This window comes from Schistocerca serialis, chromosome 1 (assembly GCF_023864345.2).
Source record: "Schistocerca serialis cubense isolate TAMUIC-IGC-003099 chromosome 1, iqSchSeri2.2, whole genome shotgun sequence".
Lineage (NCBI taxonomy): Eukaryota > Metazoa > Arthropoda > Insecta > Orthoptera > Acrididae > Schistocerca > Schistocerca serialis.
The window spans coordinates 860,996,185-861,019,702 of NC_064638.1; the positions used below are offsets into that span (position 1 = coordinate 860,996,185).

General features: G+C 44.6%; 1 protein-coding gene and 1 non-coding gene across 4 annotated transcripts in view; one reads left to right on the forward strand and one right to left on the reverse strand.

Moving 5' to 3' along the window:
* Window positions 1-23,518, reverse strand: part of LOC126485469 (protein outspread) — a 774,913-nt gene that overhangs the window by 380,076 nt on the left and 371,319 nt on the right. For all 3 annotated transcript variants that reach the window (XM_050108877.1, XM_050108879.1, XM_050108878.1), the window contains exon 2: window positions 2,698-2,778. In XM_050108877.1, coding sequence (XP_049964834.1) covers window positions 2,698-2,778 — 81 coding nt within the window. The remainder of the gene's footprint in view (window positions 1-2,697; window positions 2,779-23,518) is intronic.
* On the forward strand, window positions 6,618-6,692 carry Trnas-cga (transfer RNA serine (anticodon CGA)). Its single transcript has one exon. It is a non-coding gene; the product is annotated as a tRNA-Ser (tRNA).

Sequence of the window (23,518 nt, forward strand, 5' to 3'; positions counted from 1 at the left end):
CAAGAAACACACTCACAGGCGGGTGATACGAATTTCGAAGTCGGCTCGCAATAGCACCTCTATGAACTCGCGGTTAAGGAATCTATTCGTTAAGTGCACAGAGGAACCAATGAAAAAGAAACTTGAAACACGTCTTAATGTGTAGTCGTCATTGATCTTTCCGACCATGACAATTTGGCAATGCTTCTTACTAACAATCTTATCTCAGCAGAACAACCAAACCGGTGTTTAGTCTATTATATATGTTCACTACACTAGTCAAACTATGTTTAGGTCTATGGTGTTTCAGTTATTACTCTTCCCGAGTTTGGTCCAAATAAATCTTGTTAAACCTTAATTGTGGCTGGTTGCTGTTACAATTATGGACCTTGTAGTATTACAGCTACCGTTCTAAACACGTCAATTTTCGACAAAATACGGTTATCCTTTCTGCACCAAGTGAATACGTCTACATCAGGGAATACACACATATCACGCAAGGCATTAGTAAGTAGTTCGCTAATAGTTCTATACATCATCTTTGAACAGGAGCCAATTTCGACATACATTCATCACGGAAAAATAAACAAAAAGCATTTTCTATCAACGAATGTATCTGTATATAAATTGCACAAGGAGATGAAAACTGTCACTAAAATACAACAATTAAAAGAGGCAACTAACAGATACTTCAGAGGTAACGCATGCTACACTATTAAATTTTACACGGAGTCTTCAGAGCAGGAATTAAAAGCTGAAGGTAACAGCTACACCACTTTATCGCATTACAATATATAATCTCAATGTAATGCTTTTGCAATCAATGTAATGATTTTGCGAAAAAGTGCGCCAACGTCTACAGAGCATTGCAGCAACGTCTTTTTCATTCTACTCCGGTCAACGTCTCACACATGAAGTGGGACGCTGACTCAGTTTTCCTAACAGACTGAAGGTAACACATGGAGACATGTATGTTCGCGGTCTTGTAGTCACCAACGTGTCTTTGCGAGGGCAGCGGCGCTGTACGAAACCAGTTTTACTGTACGATGTATGGGGAAAATTGTTTATGATCAAGAGAATCCTGTAGAGTAAGGACCAACCGAATGAGGCAGTGCAGTTGTTAAGACACTGGCTCTTGTCATACTCGGGATGGTAGATTTTGCTCTATTAGGCCATCCTGAATTAGGTTTTACTAAATCATTTCAACAAGTGCCGGGATGGTTTCTTCAGCTACGCCACGGTCACCAACTTGTCCTGTACTATCCTCATAAACATATGTTCTCTCTCTGTGTGTGTGTGTGTGTGTGTGTGTGTGTGTGTGTGTGTGTGTTTTTGAGTTATGTACTTTCATTGTATTATGGTCACAAATCCTATATTGTGAAATGATTCCTCGATGTATAAATAAACAAATAAATAGACAAATAAATAATTGAAATGCGGGAGAAATAAGATATCAAAAAGATCTGCAGACGCAAAAAAGTTTTCTTTCTGGAAAGACTTCCGCTGGTATCAAGTATTGGTAGAACCGTGAATAAGTTTCGTAAGAGTATGTTTGGACCAGAACATGTAACGGAAATGAGACGTGATGTCAGAAATAAAGAGAAATAGTAAGGACTTGGAATGTAGTGTTTTTGAAGAATGTCAAAAATTAAAATCTAAACAGGATAGAGGATGAAAAAACTTTATGGAAGACCCTTACGGGGAGAAGAGACTAATTAGTGGAACAATCGTTATAGTCCCTGAGAACAGTTAACTTGGCACTGGATAGAGCATTAGAGCGGGAAAAATAGGAATAGGCAAGGACTACTATATGCACGAGATAGAAAAAGATGGGAGCAGCATCAAACTGGGCGAAAGATCGACGACGAAAAAACTAAAAAAATCAACAAGTAACCTACAAAAAAATTGTGTGTCCATGTTTCACGAACTAAGGCATTCTGTCCACACTAGAAATAGGTAAGGCTCCCGTCCACTTTTCCTTGGTGTGTACCGATACCAGAAAGTGGTCTGCAAATTGTTATTCTCGTCCAACAGTTTCCTGGCGTTAACTGCTATTAAGTGTCTTCGGCGGTCATTATACCTACCCATGTAGCAAAGAGAGAAACTTTCATAGCAAAAGTAGCCATCTCTCTGTCTACCAATCACTGTCATTTCCTGTAATAGCAATGCTTCCTGCGAATCTGCCCGATTCACCAACTGACTTTGTAACGGAAAGTCTCATTAAGCAGCCGGTTACCAGCGGTAACAGGTTACTTAACAAGTCCCGCCTCGCAGACCGAGGACACGAGTTCTAAATCCAAACAGTGGGCTGCTAATCACGTTGGCACACAGCCACATGCCGACACCTCTCCACGTCTTAGAAGACGTGGAAATGTATTTTACTCACAACCATCATAAATCCTGGAGTATCTGAACGTGCTCGTAATATGTGAAACGTTCATGTAGCAGTGAACGCCTTGTCACGCTGTAAACATTAGAAGCGTGAATTTCAGCTAGTGTCGCGTGAAAAACGACGTATCTAAGCGTTCCATAAAGGAAAATGTAGGCGAACTGTAGCACTCGTCTAATACCTGCCGGAGACATTACGTTTAAAAAATCATGCAGTTACCAGTAATGTGTCTTTCCATTTTAGTAGCGGATACTTAAAGCCAAGCAAGTTCATACATATTCAGGACACACGAATAACAAGTTTGTGTGGGATCTGGAGCAAGAACTCACCTTGGTGCGGTTGAGTGGGTTGGAGAAGTCCCATCCTGGCGCCACGAACAAGTAGCCGCACTTGACTATCGTACGCGTCGCCTGCAACAGACAAGCAGAAGCGTGCTGTGAGAATGTGCACACAGAACTTTCAACAGCAATTTTATTCTACTCTTACCAAATGCGAAGCATTAATATAAGCAGCTGTCAACTTCCTAACAATTTCATACAACATAGTACACTTCACTGGCAGCTTCATGCTACAGGTGAAGATCCAAGTTAACACAGTGATACCACAGTGTCTGTATACTGTGGTGATACCTCTAACCAGTTCACTAAGTTCCTCTAACAAAAGGAAACTAGGAATAGCTTCGTTCTTTGTAGTAACTAAAACGTTGTACTCTGCGCTAACTACAGGTGTCAATCAAGCTGTACATTGTTACAGTGATTGATGAAGTTTAATCATGGGTATGGTGATTAATAAGAAGGGCCGTACTAGAATTATAATATAGGAAAGTACTCGACAGCATGTCTGTCGTGCACCAACGATTTATGTTTTCTTAAACAAAAACAATTCTATATATACTAAGATGGTATCTGTTCTTTGGGAGATGTCCGAAAGAACAGATACCATCGGTGACCATGCAGCTCGTTATAATGAAATTACAATGAAATTAACACCCTTAGCTGCTTACAGGCGTTGACATACATCAACGGGGACAGATGAAAATGTGTGCCCCGACCGGGAGTCGAACCCGGGATCTCCTGCTTACATGGCAGACGCTCTATCCATCTGAACCACCGAGGACCCAGAGGATAGCGCGACTGCAGGGATTTATCTGTGGCACGCCTCCCGCGAAACCCACATTCTCAACGTATTGTCCCGCACTACATTCGTAGTGCTCCCGCCCATTATACTCATTACTCGCGGCGCGTTGCCGATTCCCATAACAGTTCGGGCACTGTTTGTGCATTCGCAGAGAAGAAGAAGATGGTCAAGTGGCCGGTGAGCCTTATCTATACCATCTTAGTATATACATATATAGTTAAGCCTCACCGGCCACTTGACCATCTTCTTCTTCTCTGCGAATGCACAAACAGTGCCCGAACTCTTACGGGAATCGGCAACGCGCCGCGAGTAATGAGCATAATGAGCGGGGGCACTACGAATGTAGTGCGGGACAATACGTTGAGAATGTGGGTTTCGCGGGAGGCGTGCCAGAGATAAATCCCTGCAGTCGCGCTATCCTCTGGGTCCTCGGTGGCTTAGATGGATAGAGCGTCTGCCATGTAAGCAGGAGATCCCGGGTTCGAGTCACCGTCGGGGCACACATTTTCATCTGTCCCCGTTGATGTATGTCAACGCCTGTAAGCAGCTAAGGGTGTTCATTTCATTGTAAAAACAATTTTGACTGAAGTCAGAACTAATGTCAATTATCATGTTCCTCGCGTAAAAGAATACAAATCTATGAAATAACTTACCGACATTTATAAAGACACTATCGGGTACAGATGACAGACAGAACTACGTGCAAAGAGGAGCTACAGTGGAACCTGACGATGCGGTAGATGCTTTGTCGCGGCAGCTGAAGAATGCGAATCGACAGTTCATCTTTCGATAGTGACAATAACGAATACTGAATACATTTCGCAATTTTAGGCGTTCTTACCACTCCTGAAAATTTAGAACCCCTAAGTACAAGGATTTCTTCAACACTGTGTCTGACGCGAAGTCCACTTTGGTGTACATGGATTACACTATGCGGACGTTACGTATTTCATGTTTCAGTCCGCCCGGGTTTGATTCCCGGCTAGTTTGGAGATTTTCTCCGCCCAGGGACTGGGGTGTTAGGGACTGGGGTGTTTCTGTCATCATCATCATCATCATCATCATCATCATCATCATCGACGCGCAATCCGCCGAAGTGGTGTCACCTCAAAAGACTTGCACCAGGCGATCAGGTCTACCCACCGGGAGGCCATCACCACACGACGTTTCAATTCCATTTCATGTTTCAGAGGGCTAACAGGATTGAGGCTGAGTAGCCCTACTGGGTCCTATGTGAAGGTCCGAGCGAGGTTTGCGAAATTCACTACTCACACCACAAATCAAAGTTTCCAGAGTACTACGTCACTTTTACAATCAAGTTCTAAGGGAATTCGACAGAGCATGTTAGGTTGCCATAACCTAGCTGGTCCTAACCACCAACTACCTTCCCGGTGAGGTATTCTTGCGGTCATGGTGCCATTCTCCACGTAATTAACACATCTAGCAGTCACAGCTACGTTAATAAAGGCCAGTAATTAAACCGAGGAAAGTTACATCGAAATTAAAAGCATAAAAATACTTTCATAACCAAAGAATAACGGTATCTAATTCCCGTCTCTCTCCCTCTCCCTCCCCCCCCCCTCTCTCTCTCTCTCTCTCTCGTCTTGGGACCACATACTGCACATTTGTTCACAGTACGGACTATACAACTAATGTTATTCTGAATTTATCGCTTACCTCTTGCTAACCATGAACGTCAGTGAGTTTGCACTTTGTAAGACGTCCACTGGACATTGTCTCAACGTGTGTACAGTAATTGCCCACTTGGGCAACAGCGAAACCAGTCATGACAGCGGGTGAAATTTGCGAAGCGACAGGGTCCGATGAGAGAGAGAGAGAGAGAGAGAGAGAGAGAGAGAGAGAGAGAGAGAGAGAGAGAGATATCACTCAGCTGGATTTCATGTGGCGCCTGCACGTTCGATGAGCTGTGTCACCAGTAATTACTTTGTGTAATATTGAAGAACAGAAAAAACAATGGGACTAAAAGTACGTGGAGCACTTGCACGTCACTGGACGTATGTTCTCTCCTATCTAGCGGAAACTAACCTAACAGAACATTTCACCCGCAGCACTAATCATCAAATCGAGCGACATTCTAGTTTAGAAATATTTTGTAACTTTTTGTAGATCTTGATCGCTTTATGATCCCTTGCATGTCTTATTAGATTTCTGAAAGGCGTTAGACACTATACAACACCGTCGACCAATAACCAGGATACGACCATAGAGAGCAGTTTATATTAAAAATGAAGAAATTCCCCCAGCTGTATTTAAGGTGTCGAGTTCATTTTGGCAACTAGTTTCAACGTTGTAACAATGTTATCTTCAGGTACCTACACTTGGTGACGTCAACTGCGTGCCGCTGATACTAGAAGTCAGTGGTGACATACGGACGTGCTCCCTGTGGCCTTCCACACGGTACAGCAGAATACCGACGATTTCCTGGTTATAGAAGATAGGCTCTGCAGAGTGGAGGAAGAGAAGCCTCGTCTGCTGAAGGTAATCGATCACCCAGCCATCTTCTGATCTTCTGAGACATGATGGTATCATCGACAGTATCACTGAAGGGACAGTGGAAGGAAACATACAAGAGGCAGACCGAAACTAGAATACCCCAACCAAATCATGGAGGGCACGGCCAACTGCTGGAAACCAACCTGATGGTTGAAGACCTATGCAGCAAGGAGAATAAGAAGACCAATGAGAGAGTATTACAGAAATGCTACAACTTAAATGGGAGTACCTAGAGGGGAGAATATAGAAAAGGTTTAGAGAATCAGCACTGGCAACATACTCTAGAACGATCCTGCTGTCATCAACATCCCTTACACGGATCGGAAGAAGAGAGAAATGGGAGCTCGTACGAAAGCGTATAGACTATCGTTTTTCCCTTGTTTCATTGGCGGATGGAACAAGAAAGGGAATGAAACTTCCTGGCAGATTAAAACTGTGTGCCAGACCGAGACTCGAATTCGGGACCTTCGCATTTCGCGGGCAAGTCCTCTACCAACTGAGCAACCCAACCACGACTCACGCCCCGTCCTCACAGCTCTGGAAGGTAGGAGACGAGATAATGGCAGAAGTGAAGCTGTGAGGACGGGGCGTGAGTCGTGGTTGGGTAGCTCAGTTGGTAGAGCACTTGCCCGCGAAAGGCAAAGGTCCCGAGTTCGAGTCTCGGCCCGGCACGCAGTTTTAATCTTCCAGGAAGTTTCATATCAGCGCACACTCCGCTGCAGAGTGAAAATTTCATTCTGGAAGAAATGGAACGACTTCCAGTGCGCCGCTGGTGGTTTGCAGAGTACGTTTGTAGGTGTCGAACAGATAGCTGATGTAAAGAAGTTCCACCCATTGCAGAAATAATGACCTAGCCGTGCTATTCAGTATGACGAGAGGGCGATCCGTTGTTTTCGAGAACAAAGTTGCTAGAAATGGGAGCTGCTTCTACGACCGGCATTCAAAGCGGCGTTAAGGAACAGCGACTGAGCAATCTCTGCCGGTGCATAGTGTGAATGGGAGGACAGAGGATTGGACGCAGGCGGGATGAAAGAGAAGGGTTCCACAATGGCGCTCTGGGTGGCTGCGCCGCTGGGACTGGCGGTGCGTGCGGCCGCGGCCGGGCTGGGCTGGCGCCGAGATGAAGTCGCAACGCCGCCGTTTGTTTTTGCGGCGCGCGATCGCCAGGCACGGAGCCGGGATTTCACGCCGCGCCGGGAGCTGCCAATGGAAGCCCGCCCTCGCCTCACCTGTGATTACCGCAGCGAGGGCCGCCTGCGGCGCCGGTGCGATGCTCAGCCCTCCTCACAACCCTCTCTTCCGCCCTCCTCCTCTTCCGCCTTCCTTTCTCGCTATCTCGCAGGAAGACCCTTTGACACGTCGCAACGAAACACGAAATTACATGAAAAACTAAAACCTGAGCCGAAGCGTCATTTTGCACACGAAACAAGCTTCTGATACGACTGACATAACACATGTTTCTATTTCGACTTGCGTGCGTATTTGCCATTCTCTCATTGTCGGTTATCGACGTATCTCCCGAATATCATACTTCTAGTCAAAATGAGGTAAAGCTGTCATCAGCCCGAATATTGGTTTGCTGTGCGGGATTAGCCGAGCGGTCTGAGGCGCTGCAGTCATTGACTGTGCGGCTGGTCCCGGCGGAGGTTAGAGTCCTCCCTCAGGCATGGATGTGTGTGTTTGTCCTTAGGATAATTTAGGTTAAGTAGTGTGTAAGCTTAGGGACTGATGACCGTAGCAGTTAAGTCCCATAAGATTTCACACACATTTTTGAACAATATTGGTTTGAACACAAGCTAACTTTACGAGGCATGATCCTATTGGAGGCGTTATGCCCTTGCCTTTCCCCAACCTCTGAATTTACTTACTTAGCCAGTTACAGGGGGACCAACAGTTTAACGTAGACTCCAAACCAATATGCGACTCGGCATTTCTCATGCTGATAGAGGTGAAAAGTGGTAAGAGACCAGATAATAGCTCCAGGGCTAATCAAGGATCGAAACCCAGAGCTTTAGATCTGCATTGTTTCTCTACCACTCAATACTTACAGACTACAGCACATAAAAACGTTAATCTGCAGTACGAGGGGTGTTCAGTAAGTAACAGAACCTATCTTTTTTTTTCTAGACCAGTTCCGGTTCAAAAAATGCGGAGTCGCTATGGCTCAAATGGCTTTGAGCACTATGAGACTTAACATATGAGGTCATCAGTCCCCTAGAACTACTTAAACGTAACTAACCTAAGGACATCACACACATCCATCCCCGAGGCAGAATTCGAACCTGCGACCGTAGCACTCACGCGGTTCCGGACTGAAGCACCTAGAACCGCTCGGCCACAGCGGAGTCCCTATGGTTTCACGAAGTTCCGATAGCTAGCGGCGCTATTCGTAGTCTTCGAAATGTGCATCTATAATGGATTTGCGTTCCAAGCAGAGACCAGTCACTGTGTTTTCTTTGGCGGAGAACCAAAGCATCGCAGGTATTCATAGCCACTTGCAGAATGTCTACCGAGACATGACAGTAATTAAAAGTGCGGTGAGTCGTTGAACGAGGCGTCCGTCATCACCGGAACAAGGTCGCGCAAATCTGATCTCCGGCGTGCCGGCCGGCCGCACACAGCTGGGACTCCTGCAATGTTGAAACGTGCGGACACACTCATTCGAGATGACACAAACGAACTTCTCCTTCCCCGTGACAACGCAAGACCTCACAATAGTCTGCGCACCCGAGACGAGCTCACAAAACCTCACTGAACTGTTTTTCCTCCTCCACCCTACAGGCTGGATCTCGCACCTTCCGACTTCCTTCTGTGTGGCTCAACAAAGGATGCACTCCGCGAGAAGCAGTATGTGGATGAGGGCGAGGGCACTGAGGCAGCAAAACGTTGGCTCTGACGTCGACCACTAGAGTGGTACGCGCGTACAGGCTCTCCCTGGGAGGTGGCGTAAGGCCGTCGCATTGAACACAGATTTAAAAAAAGTGTTGTGTTACTTATTGAATGCCCCTCGTATAAACACAATCCACCAAAAGTTATTCAGACCGCTAACACAGCGTAACGTGCTTCTAGTCTTCATGAGAGCCTCAGTTCCACGAGGATAGGGAACCCACAAGTTACTTCGGGTGTGCTGTACCCAGCTGAAGCCACTCAATGATTATGTTTCGTACAAGGACTAAATAGTTATTATGTTGATTACTATTTCTTACCCACTGTACCAAACAATCCCGGACTTTTTCTACGGAATTAAGGTCGAGGGGTTTAGCGGGTCAGTCAAGGTGCAACGGGTTGCGCCAGTTTTCCTAAAAACAGAAACATGTGAGTGTCTCGCGTAGCGCCCTGCTCCCTCGCTGTCCGCTACCGCCATGTACCGGCGCTACTTTTTCGCTGTCTGTGTATTGATTATTCTTCGTATACTACTGATCCTGCTAATACATGTCGTTGAATTGAATATCACACTACACTAACATGGGACCCCTGTGCAGTAGAACTATATAGTCATAACACAGCACGGCTAATACTCTTAGTCATTTTTCTGACGCAATTAAATGATGATACAAATTTCAACGTGCAAATGTATAATCGCACGCGGAAAGCAGCGAACCCTTCAGAAAACACTAAACGCTTAGTCTCAACACAATGTGACCGAAAGCTTTCGGACAGTCCTATGTGATACAGAGTTGACCACTGATATCACAAGAGACGAATCCACCACAATAGAGGGAGGCAGTGAATATTACGTTGTCAGCAGAGGAGCACCAGCAGGAGAATGAGCCGCTCAGGAGCGCTCAGTGACTGGTCATTGGATGTCAGATGAGTAACAAATTCGTGATGGTACTTCAACCTTTCTAAATATGCGCAAGTTGACTGCTGTTGCTGGGATTGTGAATTGAAGAGACAACCACAGCTAAACTGTGAGGAGCCTCTTATATGGGCAGTGACATAGCTTACTGAGATACATCGAGCACAACCGACCTGGTCACGGAAGCACTGGACAGTGGAGGACTAAAAAAAAAAAAAAGAGTGATTTAGAGCGATGAATCACTATGGAAATCCGATGGAAAGGTTTGGATTTGGCAAATTCCTGGAGCACGTTACCTGTCACTTGCCGTAAGGAGTAATGTCAACAGCGAAGTACGTAGACGGGAGGTGGTGGTGGTGACGGTGATGTTTTTCGTTGTTAGGGTGCGGTCCTCTTATTGCAGTTAAGAAAACGCTTAATACCGAAGGGTATTAACACGTTTTTCGGCATTGCATACTGTAAACAGAGGAACAGTTCAAAGACGATAATTCTATCAGCATGAAACTGCACCCATTCATAAAGCACCATCTGTATGGCAATGGTCTGTGGACAATAACGTTCGTGAAATGAACTAGGGTGCACCGTGTCCTTACCTGAACCGAATAGAACGAATTTTGGAAATTTGTGGTAAGGACTATGGGACCAAACTGCTGAGGTCATCGGTCCCTAAGCTAATGCACTACTTAATCTAGGTTAAAAACTAACTTACGCTAAGGACAACACACACACACACACACACACACACACACACACACACACACACACACACACACACACACATTTATATATATATTCTCGAAGGAGGACTAGAACCTCCCACAGGGGGGGGGGGGGGGGGGGGGGGGGGGCGCGCGAACGTAACAAGACGCCCTAGACCGCACCGCTACCTCGCGCGGCCAAATAAAACACATTTGGCATGAGTTATAACCTCGATTTAACTCCAGATACTAGCGACCAAATTAACTATCATCTCTGGTTTCCATTCTTTATGACGATTCCTCCGCAGACATTCCACAAGTTATTAGAAGGTCCTAAGCGCAGTTCAAGACGTCATAAGGGTGAACGTTGGATATACCTCATATCCATTATTAGGTGTCCGGACATTTTTGATCAGACAGTGTATTCCGTATTTCTCACATTGGGATTAAGGAAAATTTTCTAAATGAAGTATATTTCTCTCCATCGTCCTCTACGGTAGCTGTCCGTCTCTCAACACCTTCTGTGTAGAAACAGTAATATTCACTACTACTGATTTCATTCGCTGTTCAATGGGTCCTTCTTGTATTGAAAATGAAACTTTCTTTACAAGCTGCAAAAAATTTTCGGCGCTACAAATAAAATAACGTTGTAAGAAATTACAAGAATCACTTTGTCATTGTCTATCAGTAGTTTCCTATGAAATAGAGCAGTTTATCAACACCAGTTTAGTGCATCAGCAAACTACGGGATAAGACGCACTTGCAAAGGGGTTCGATTCTGAAGGAACTCAGTCTTTCGAAAGGTGTAGTGAGCAGTGACATTGCTTACTCGGATAAATGGAGCCCATGGCAATCGTGATCACGGATGCAGCCAAGAGTAAGTCTCGTGTCAGGCGGAGTGTAGTGTTACTTGCGGTAGATCGAACATGCCGACTCAGTGAACAGTATGGAGTAGTTCTGGAGGAGGGGGCCAGACTGGGGCCAGAGGCCTCTGCTAGCTGGCGTGGGACGGCATTCCGGACGCGGCGCCCCATCAGCGCTGTGTTCGGAATGTTATCTGTGACAACGGCGCAGGTGCCCGCCAGATGCGCCGTAGGACGGAGTGCTCCACCAGTCCTCTGAGCGGACCCGCAGTCCGCGCGCACAGACCCGTGACCGGGGCATCCGCTCTAGCGGCCTTCACAGCTGCAAATCCAGTATTCTCTTCGTTGTACGCTTCCCAACTGCTGTATGACTACTGAACGCTGACACAAACGCAAAAAATTGTTATCAAATTTAAACTCAGCAGGTCTGCAACAGAGCGTATTGGTACAGCATAGTTCTGCATAATTCCAGTTACATAGGCCAACGGCTCACTGCGTACGTATATCTGGTTGTTCGTTCTCCCTTATGAAATTTACATGTGTAACTGTTGAGCATCTTTACAATTGTCATTGTTGTTGTTGTGGTCTTCAGTCCTGAGACTGGTATGGTCCAGCTCTCCATGCTACTCTATCTTGTGCAAGCTTCTTCATCTCCCAGTACTCACTGCAACCTACCTCCTTCTGAATCTCCTTAGTGTATTCATCTCTTGGTCTCCCTCTACGATTTTTACCCTCCACGCTGCCCTCCAATACTAAATTTATGATCCCCTGATGCCTCAGAACATGTCCTACCAACCGGTCCCTTCTTCTTGTCAAGTTGTGCCACAAACTCCTCTTTTCCCCAATCCTATTCAATACTTCATTCGTTATGTGATCTACCCATCTAATCTTCAGCATTCTTCTGTAGCACCACATTTCGAAAGCTTCTATTCTCTTCTTGTCCAAACTATTTATCGTCCATACATGGCTACACTCCATACAAATACTTTCAGAAACGACTTCATGACACTTAAATCAATACTCGATGTTAACAAATTTCTCTTCTTCAGAAACGCTTTCCTTGCCATTGCCAGTCTACATTTTATATCCTCTCTACTTCGACCATCATCAGTTACTTTGCTCCCCAAATAGCAAAACTCCTTTACTACTTTAAGTGTCTCATTTCCTAATCTAATTCCCTCAGCATCACCCAACTTAATTCGATTAAAATAAAACTATTACCAGGTTTGTCAGTCCGTTCAGCTTAACTGTTACAACACTGTTATACCGATGCCGTATCTGAGTACCTATGGAACAGCGGTATTCGCACAGGTTCTGCCTATTCTTATCTCACAGATTATATGCTGAAGAGCATTAATAGTACTGAAACTTAGAATTAATTCTTGAGTTCTATTGAGAAGGCAAGTATCTGAATTAAAAAAAAAACCCTCTGAAATCGAATTTAAATGTATGAAAGCTTGACAGTATGTCAAGTCGAAATAACTCGGCGGCAACTGAATTATTATTCTAATTTTTGTTTCGCACTCTATCACCGTATTTGTCTCTATAATGCTTAATGGTTTAGTTCAAATTTCGAACATCATGTGATCTAGGATAGTTGCTGAGCAATGGGGCAACTTTATGTGGGTGTGCACAGCCTCCACAACTCACTAGAAGAAATATAAAGAATGTGCACGGCACATAAAGTTGACCGGTTGCTCCGCAACTAGATCTGAAGATGTTCAAAATTTGAAGAAAACCGCTAATTATTGTTAAGACAAATGCGACAAGAGGCTGCTAAACAAAAATCAAAATAATAATTTAAAAATGTTTTGAGAATGATATTCATGTTTCCATAAACGTTTTCCCGGTATGTGACCCCGTCGTCATATTGTTCTATGGACTGACGTACCGGCCACTGTTACGAGTGCTCTTCATCAGGACTACTCGTTCATTCCCAGGTTCTGACTTTACACACAAGAACACAGTGCATTTGGTTCAAATGGTTCAAATGGCTCTGAGCACTATGGGACTTAACTACTGTGGTCATCAGTCCCCTAGAACTTAGAACTACTTAAACCTAACTAACCTAAGGACATCACACATACATCCATGCCCGAGGCAGGATTCGAACCTGCGACCGTAGCACACAGTGCATTTATCTAGACGAAAATTTCCCCAGTACTATTTCTATTCCTACTTCGCTCTGATGTCTGCATTGTTTGGTAGCAAAAATTTTAGTGAAAATTCCCAGAACAACTCTGAACAGCTGCGCTGTTTGGTATGCGCCAACTGCGTCCCCCTCCCCCCCCCCCCCCTCCCCACGGCTGCAGCTCATGCGTGCCGGCCCGTCCACAAGCAGACACTGTTCCGCACAACAGCGCCATTATCCTAGCTACGCACGCGCGCCCTGCGTCACGCGATGTGCTTTTCTAAAAGCAGAATTACGCGCGCTGCACTAATTCAGCGGATAAGTTGGATGCAGAACACGTTACTTTCTAAAAATATCTCACGTATTCTTTATATCGATACAAAATGTTCGTGGATTGATGATGGAAGATAATGTTGGTGCTGCTTAAGACTGCCGCTGATAATTTCCGTTCGTTGTGTTTTCCGAGTGTTCCATCGTGTTTTCAATTACCTTCGCTGTCCGCCCCTGGTAGCTGAGTGGTCAGCGCGACGGAATGTCATACCTAACGGCCCAGGTTCAATTCCCCGCTGGGTCGCAGATTTTCTCCGCTCAGGGACTGGATGTTATGTTGTCCTTATCATTATCATTTCATCCCCTTCGACACGCAAGTCGCCGAAGTGGCGTCAACTCGAAAGACTTGCAGCAGGCCAACGGTCTACCTGACGGGAGGCCCTAGCCAAACGGCATTTCCAAAACCTTCACTGAACTGATGCTGTTCGCAGCGTATAATCGAAAAATATAGTCGGGAACAAATTCTCTCTCAATCTTTATCGGGTATTAGGTGTTGTGCAACATGTTCTATAACGCTATAGCCCTCAGGAGACATCAGTTATTTATCTGTTCACTTATTATTCGGATTTTTTTAATTTTAATGTCTATGTTAACGCGAAGTACTCTACTCGACTATTAAGGATTCGATTGCTATTCCACGATTAATAATTGGTAGAGATCATTGAGTAGTTATGAGAGTTTATGAACATTTCAGAAATTACTTCATAAATAATTGTGACCTGCCCGCATAGACGCGCGTTAGAAAGCCGCTTCTGTGGTTCGGAGAGCCTCTTCGGATCCGGATCGAATGCCGGGTTGTTCCTATATACTGCCTTTTACACGATCCGTAAACACTTCGAAAACGTTTCCACACTTCCACATGTATAATACTAAACACTAACAAACGGGGCACACAATTTCCGTCCCTTTAAGGGGGGAAGGTTGGGTGGAGGGGGGCGGCAGGAAGGGCATCCGGTCACTATATAACACTAATATTGCTAACTACAGGTTAACATGCCGACTCTGTGAAGATAACGGCACAAGGCTACGAAAAAGAAGAAGACTTCATAAATACTCTACCCGTGAACTGCTTCAACAGGAGTGTAACATGTGTGTCAGTACACGATAAAAGGTGGGGAGGGGGAAAGATAAAGAGAGAGAGAGAGAGAGAGAGAGAGAGAGAGAGAGAGAGAGAGAGAGAGAGGTGGAGAGCAGAGGGGGCAGTAATCGTGGCTTGTGGCTGCAGCGTCAGTTGAGGACGCACGAGGAACTGCGCATGCTCCGGCAGAGATCGAGAGCCACTAATGAATTCCCGAAAGAGCGTTCTGTTCTGCGAACGCTGTCTCATCTCTGTGGCCGGTGTAGCAGCTTCCCAAGAACAGCAGAATTTTCCGCAGACGGGACGCACTCGCTACATTCCTCTTGTGCTGACCCTCGAATTTTTCCATCTGCACTCTATATTATCATTTGACGTAGAAAAGATCGAGCTAAATCTTATAGTGAGCGCAACACAACATCCGTTATTGTACTGGCAGACGTAAAAAATGAAGAATCATAAAGACTTTCATTGTTACAAACCGACTGTCGTGCATTAATGAATTCTGAATCACCCGATGAAGGAGGTAGCTTAGAGACCACTCCTTCAAACGATTCTTAATTAATGCTTGTCAGTCTTTATTTCTTATCAGGTAGGATTAGTAGGAGGATATAGAGAAGATTTATGTCGTCACTGGTTTGTTTCGTAGGCGGGAGAGCGTCTCCAACATGATCATGAAGCTCCAATAATAGACAACGTAATGAACACGTTGTGTATCACAGAGAAGGTAACTGTCAAAATTTTGATAGTATAGTGTAAAAGAAGAGTTGAAAAAAAAAACTCGAGCACTTACGAAGGCTTACTAACTAACGTTTTTCCCCTGCACCATTCGCCGGCCGCGGTGGTCTAGCGGTTCTAGGCGCTCAGTCCGGAACCGCGGGACAGCTAAGGTCGCAGGTTCGAATCCTGCCTCGGGCATGGATGTGTGTGATGTCCTTAGGTTAGTTAGGTTTAATTAGTTCTAAGTTCTAGGCGACTGATGACCTCAGAAGTTAAGTCCCATAGTGCTCAGAGCCATTTGAACCACTGCACCATTCGCAGCTTCATTAACAAAGACGAAAATGATGGTGTACGGAATAAATGTGTGGAAGTAAATAAGAACGTATCACCCGTTCTCATCACTCTGCTTAGAAAATGCATCCGATAACTGTATCAGAAGATCAGATTAGAGTGTCAACTATTTCTTAACGTATGAAACACTCTATAGCGCATATGCACCGATCGTGTACCTGTATTGTTTCAAAACGGCTTTTACGGAAGAAAACGTCCAGCTGTAGCTGTCAGTGAACAGTTCGCCGCTTTACCTCGAATTATGTCTCCTGCAGTCGCAGACGAAACGTCAGGGGAGAGTTTTATACATCGACCACGGCCTATCAGCCCGGAAGTTTTAAGCGAAGACAATACCGGTCGTGAAAGCCTACACTGTATGACCAATGAACTTTAACGTCCATCACAAATTTTACAATGTTGGGAAAAGGATGATTTTAACCAGTGACGCGTTCCTTTGATTTATGGTGATCTCAGATTTTTTCGCCAACAGAGAGAAAGAACTTGAAAAGCACTTTCAACTTCCGCAATGTACTCAAGACATATTTAAAGTTTCTAAAAAATTACAATAGTGTCAAGTTTTAATCGACACACTTTCATCAAAATCAAGAGCGAGCTCAAATGTAGAGGAAAACTGAAAATAGTAGTTTGGATTAAAGAGCTGTATCAACCTCACATCGCACTATTTGTGCAAGGTACTGAAAACCTCACTCAAGAGAGCTGGCAAGAAGACTTGCTTGTCTGCATGTAGAAGATTCGTTAACAGAATGCAACATTAAAGGCAAGGCAATCAAGGCGAAAATAAACATTCATCTCATGTACATCATACACAAAAATCTCGTTAAAAAACAAATAATGGAAAGGAAACAATCTTTAACACTCACACGTTTTTAAAAACGTCGAGAGACGTAAGAAATGAAAATAAGAATTCCATCCACTACATAAATTATCTTTATTTACGTATGAATTTTAGCGGACAGGGCTTATAATATAAGGGAAAATCGTACAGTATCGTCCGCATTAAGCTTTTTTTGACATCATCGTGTAACTGTGGTAGTTAAACGGGATGCTAATATACCATTCTCTTATCTCAAGACTTGTTCTGTGAATAGCAAAGTGTAATGAATTTCATATTTTATTTGTAGTACTTAATTACATCGAAAGTGAAAGAGCTACAATTAGAAAGTTTATAGAAAGCATCACGCAATCTCGGCCATTGTCTTCTCTGTAATAATGTCGGGTTTTAATTATTCACTGCACTGATACTTACTGAATAACAACAAAACACCTAAGCATGAGAACTCATTGTTACAGCTTCAGCTGAGTTCAGCAATGTTTGGCTCCCTGTTTTACAGACATTGCAAATGAAACACAAAATATTCTCCTGATCCACACATCCAACATGTGTCCAGCCTCCACACTTCAAACACAGCACTCAATCTTATTCTTCAGTTGACTCTAAACACGTAATGCAGTTTTCAGTATATTTTATTGATCCATTACTTTCAGTAAATCCTAGTTTTCTTCGCCGCTTTGTAATTGGCTTTCCACGGCCAGCCTTTGTGTGGTTATTTTATTTTGGAGCACACAACACAAGTTCGTCTTTCTTCGGCTCTCTTTCAGACCTTATTTTTTCTGCTTTTAATCTCTTCTCTTAGGTGGCGATGTTTTTCTTTTTTAATTGGTTCAAATGGCTCTGAGCACTATGGGACTCAACTGCTGAGGTCATTAGTCCCCTAGAACTTAGAACTAGTTAAACCTAACTAACCTAAGGACATCACAAACATCCATGCCCGAGGCAGGATTCGAACCTGCGACCGTAGCGGTCTTGCGGTTCCAGACTGCAGCGCCTTTAACCGCACGGCCACTTCGGCCGGCTTTTTTAATTGGTGAAAACGCTTCAGCTGCCTTACTCGCCGTCATTTTGTTAAACATGACATTCCTCACAGCCATCCGCATGAACTCTTGATTTCATTTCTTTCCCATTTCTTTTCTCACTTTCAGCCATTTCAGTCTGAGGAGAAGGAGAAGAAGAAAAAAATGTAATTTAAAATCTGAAATTAATACATTAATAGTCTCCTATATGGAACAAATACTGTCTCACGAAATTCCAATCATCAACTTTCTCCTCCGAATGCGAAAATATTTTGTTGATGCCGACCTACATAGGGAGGAAAGATCACCAAAATAAGGAAAATTAGAGCTCGTAAGGAAAGATATAGTTGTTCGTTCTCTCCGCGTGCTATACGAGATTGGAAGAATAGAGAATTGTGAAGGTGGTTCGATTAACCTTCTGCCAGGCACTTAAATGTGATTTGCAGTGCATCCATGTAAATCTAGATGAGGGCATTATTCAGAATTCAGAAGGATTACAAAGTCTCTACCAAGATAGGCAGTGAATGTGCACGAAATAAATGCCAAGTACGAAACTAAAGATAAGATGGCATTGTTTACTAGACGAAGGAACGTTTTACTCGAAATGGATAACGAACGCCTCCTGTGTCATCTAATTTTCAACGCCAAATAAGCTGCCAAACATTTTTCCGCCAAATAGCCGAGCCGATAAACAGAACTGAGAACAAAACAGGACAGCAGGAAATTCAGGCAGCAACTAACTGTAGCACCGTGGACCAAGACTGCTCTTTCGCGTCTTACACGTGAATAAATATGGAGCAAGATGTTTCAGGTGGCTGTGTATTACTCCTAAACTTCTTAACACGTAGGAAAGATACTTGGCCTACTAAGAGTCTGATGGACAGAGAGCGTGTCCGTCTTGACACTTCAACCGCCATTACGAATGCGGGTCAACTGATCAACTAAGAGGGCAGTGAAATCGTTACTTTGGCCACTAGTCCAGGCAGTTTCATGTTGTTGACATGTTGTCGACTGAAGTGCAACTGGGAGCGACCGCTCTTGAGGCCGTAACTCTCTGATCGGAGTGCAGTCTACATCTACATGATTAGTCTGCAATTCACACTTATGTGCTTGACACAGGATTCACAGAACCACTTTCAGACTATTTCTCTACCGTTTCGCTCTCAAGTGGCACGTGGAGAAAATGAACAGCTTAATCTTTCAGTGCCAGTTTGGTTTCTCTTATTTTACTACGATGGTCTATCTCCCTACAGGACATTGTTTGCATTTTGTAAGTGCTCTGACAATAATACGTGGTCTTTGGTTCGCTTTCCCCACATCGTTTTGAACGAGGTTGTAATGCTTCCAGTGTAAGTTACTTGTAATTATATTGCGTAAGTAGTTTAAACGTGAATGATTTATGGTCTATCGGAAATTTAACTGATTTTTTTAGTTTTCTTGGTAACGACCTCACTTTTTTTATTGTTCATGGTCAATTGGCACTCTTCCATTTCATGTAGGTATGTTGTCTAAAGCACACTGCAATTGGTTTTCATTTTCTGATGAATTTATTAGACACTAAACGACAACATAGTCTTCAAACGATGTCGCATTTCGGTTTCGCTAGATGATTTCTCGTGATGATTACGAACTGTGACCTTTCTGACAGAAGATCACGATTCCAGTCGCACAACTGAGACACCGTCATCATAGGCTCGCAGTTTTATTAGAAGCCAATTCTCAGGAACCATGTCAAAAGCCACCTGGAAACCTAGAAATAGGGAATCAACTTAAAGATTCCCCAGTAGACAGAAATAATTTTTCAGACGTTCTCCTAATTTCTGCCTAATTTGCAGGACTAGCACTCCTGAAAGAAAGGTTATTGCGGAGACGTAGCTTAGCTACTGCTGTCTGTGAAGTTCGCAAGCTGGAAGATGGGTTGCTCACTCAGTAGAGCAATTGTCCGGGAAAGACAAAGGTCCCGAATTAGAGTGAAACACACACACACACACACACACACACACACACACACACACACACACACACACACGCGCGCGCGCGCGCGCGCGCTAGCAGAGACCGGGGGGGGGGAGGGGGGGGGGGAGAGAGAGAGAGAGAGAGAGAGAGAGAGAGAGAGAGAGAGAGAGAGAGAGAGAGAGAGACTGACTTCCGCCCCTTTTGAGCTTTTTGCGCTTGCTGGGCGCACCCAACGGCTCCACGAAAGGCGAAAGAAAGTGCGCGATCGGCCCCCATTCGGGGCGGCGCTTAGGGAGAAAGTGTGTCCACAGGCAGGAGCCAAGTGCACAGGAAAGCGTCGCAGAACCGCCACTGGCCAAATTTCCGCCAAAAGCCACATCTGTGCCCCACCAACACGACGATACAGAGTCATTTCGTACTCGTGACTCAATCGTATTTGTTTTCCTTGTTATGTCTGCAACACAGCATTTGATTAATAGAGCCTCAGAGAAGGATAGGTGGAGGCCTAAAGTTCCTAATCACCAGTCACTACGCTAGTGTGTTGCGCCAAATTTCCTTGCAGTGAATCTTCGAGTGATGGCATGTGACAACTGTTGACGGTGGTTCGTACTTCGAGTGGGGTCGCGGAGCTCTGTGTGCCTTCTCCATTTTTTCTCAGTGCCATCAGCAACACGAAAAAGACACTGAAACACATTGGGCAAGCTTCACAACCAACCACACTCAGCAAAAATGTGTAATACACAACTCACACCCTTAGCTACGTGTGGGTGACATTGTGAACCGAATATCTCACCAATACGGTCAAACAATACTCTACGACTTTAACTTTTCTTTAAACTAATACTTCTTTTCACCTTGCTTTCTTTCGCGACTGAGCGAGTAACGTAGAGTTTATTAAAGATAAAGAAATTTAATTGCAGTAAAAAAGCGGACATGCAGTACAATGTAAATTAGTTTTACAATGTGTTTTGCGTGCTACCAGCCTGTCACTTTCCGTGCGACTTTGCATATGACTGCAATCAGCAGTTCCTAGAGCCTCTCACTCATTTTATAGCACGAAGTCGTCATTTGCTTAAATCTACAGTTATGTTTAGTCCCAAATTTAACGTATAATACGAGCAGCTTATCGACCGCTATTATCTACTACGTACTGTAGTACGTTGTCGGGTACGGATTAGTTCAACTGCTGAAGTATGATCTACAAAAATGACAAGTTAACATTCATTTAATTGCTCCTGACAGATAATCTCACGCTCTTAGAAACTCCAACGTCAGCTAGGATCTTGTGGTAAACTGCTGTTGTACTCAGTTTGAAAAAGGCTCTCAACTCCTTAAGAGGTGCTAGTCTTCCTCAAAATGGCTCAAATGGGACTTAACATCTATGGTCATCAGTCCCCTAGAACTTAGAACTACTTAAACCTAACTAACCTAAGGACAGCACACAACACCCAGTCATCACGAGGCAGAGAAAATCCCTGACCCCGCCGAGAATCGAACCCGGGAACCCGGGCGTGGGAAGCGAGAACGCTACTAGTCTTCCTTTCGCTACAATAGCGTCGCAGCAGACCTTCGATATTTTGTCTCACAATTCCTAAAAAAGAGCCCAAAAGATTTCAAGTGGAACGGAAGGACCGGGATACAATAAAGAAAACTACGGGTCTTGTTGAGGGGAGGGGGAGGGGGGTGGTATGTAAAGTATCAGGCGGAAAGAAGTGGTGCACAAAAGCACGGAGATGCAGCTAGAAAAGTAACAGAAAGTATCAATGGCCAACGGGGCGCTAAGCGGACAAAATTAGTTCGAAAATGTCCACAAATACTTAAATCGCAGTGAGGTGTAGGAAAGAGATGACCTGTAGAGCTGAACGAAAATGCGTAGTTTTACTCCATGAACACCTAGACCGATCACTGACAAAATGATAGTCCGGTATTTCATTGTGTTGAGTTCTCTTTCACATCTGCCACTGCTAGCGGGCGAATTTCGGCAACTGGCTAGGTCAACCTGTCGAATAAAAGCTGTTCCCCTTCGCGGACAGTTGCAACTGTGTTGGGTATGGTTACCTGGACCATTCCGGTCCCGTTCGTTCAAAGTAGGTAGTTGCCGAAACGCTCCAGCGTGCGAACGTATATCTCAACCAGGCAAACGCCGCAGTGAGCGGATTGCGCCTTAGAATGAAGACAGATGCCGAGACACCGTGCCAAGCGCTACAGCTTGCGCGCGTCTTGTTCAGTTCGTAATGCATTTACGAGACTACACGTATTTTTACATCTAATACGGCGTGGAACTAAAGGCAGCGCAGTGAGCTCTCTCGCACTATACGCTGACAACGAAAGTTTACAGTGTAGTACCAGAGGCCTGCGAGTGAAACGAGTACTCCAAGCCTATAGGGTGACCTGTCTAAAATTTCATTCTTATGCAAGCTTATTTTCAGTATTAAAAAAAAGCTGTTTTTACAGATGAGGAACCGTGTACACATGAAATTATTAAATGTGTCTAGCGCTACTGGATCTTTTCAGGTGGAGTTCGAAACATAGTGGCACATAAAACGTTAACGTGCAACCTATCCACATGTTTTGGACTTCAGGGAAATGGGAGCATCTTAGCTACGCATCTCCATACTGTTTTCTGTGGTGCAGTGGCAACAGAACGAGTGGTGACGAGGTGGGCTCTACAGCACACCACACGGTGTGAGAGACGGTCACTGGGACATTCCGTAGCATTCTGTCGTGTTTAGGGGTGAGTCCGCTCTCTGTTTTTGACGGCGGAGCGATCAGAGCTATGTCAAAATGTCCGTAGACGAACCAGCTATTCTCCAGGCCTTTCTAACCCGCGGAATCGGATTGTGGGGGGGTGGGTTACTGGGTAACACAACAGGAGTGATTTGTTAGTTGTTGAGGGGCGACTGAATGCTTGTCAAAATGTGGCACTACCATGAAATATTGTCATATACTACTTGATCAGAGTATAAAGTGGCATATTACAGCAGGACGAAGCGAGTCCTTCTCCCCCACCCCCTCCTGACTGCAGTTCACACCACAATGGTTCGAGGAATGTACGGATACTTGACGTGTGTGTAAGGTGTATCCAAATTTACAATAACGTTATTTGGTGGATTATTAGTTTCACTTTTGGCATTGGACCGAGTTGGGCTCCTTGCATAAAACAAAATAGTTGTCGCCCATAGAGCATGCTTAGGATGCGATGGGAAGACTTATACTTTGATGTCAGCCTCCAGCCAGAGATCATCAGCAACTGGCACAGCATTTGTTTCAGGCATTGAAAAATTTCCTCAAGGTGACTTTCGGAGACAGTTTGTTTCCACCCAACGACGAAATACAAAAGCGTATTTGTCAGTGCGGAAGTCACGCTTTTTACTCATCTCGATGATTGACATAAGTTCCAAATTGAATTGAAGTTAATCATACCAAACAGCAGTGCCTGTGTTATGAAGTATGCTGGAATGTTCCTTCGGACATGAATGCATATCCGAAGAACAAAATGTTTCAAATGGCTCTGAGCACTATGGGACTTAACTTCTGAGGTCATCAGTCCCCTAGAACTTAGAACTACTTAAACCTAACTAACCTAAGGACATCACACACACCCATGCCCGAGGCAGGATTTGAACCTGCGACCGTAGCGGTCGCGCGGTTCCAGACTGTAGCGCCTAGAACCGCTCGGCCACCCCAGCCGGCTCCGACGAACAAGCTCTGCACAAGAGCAGATT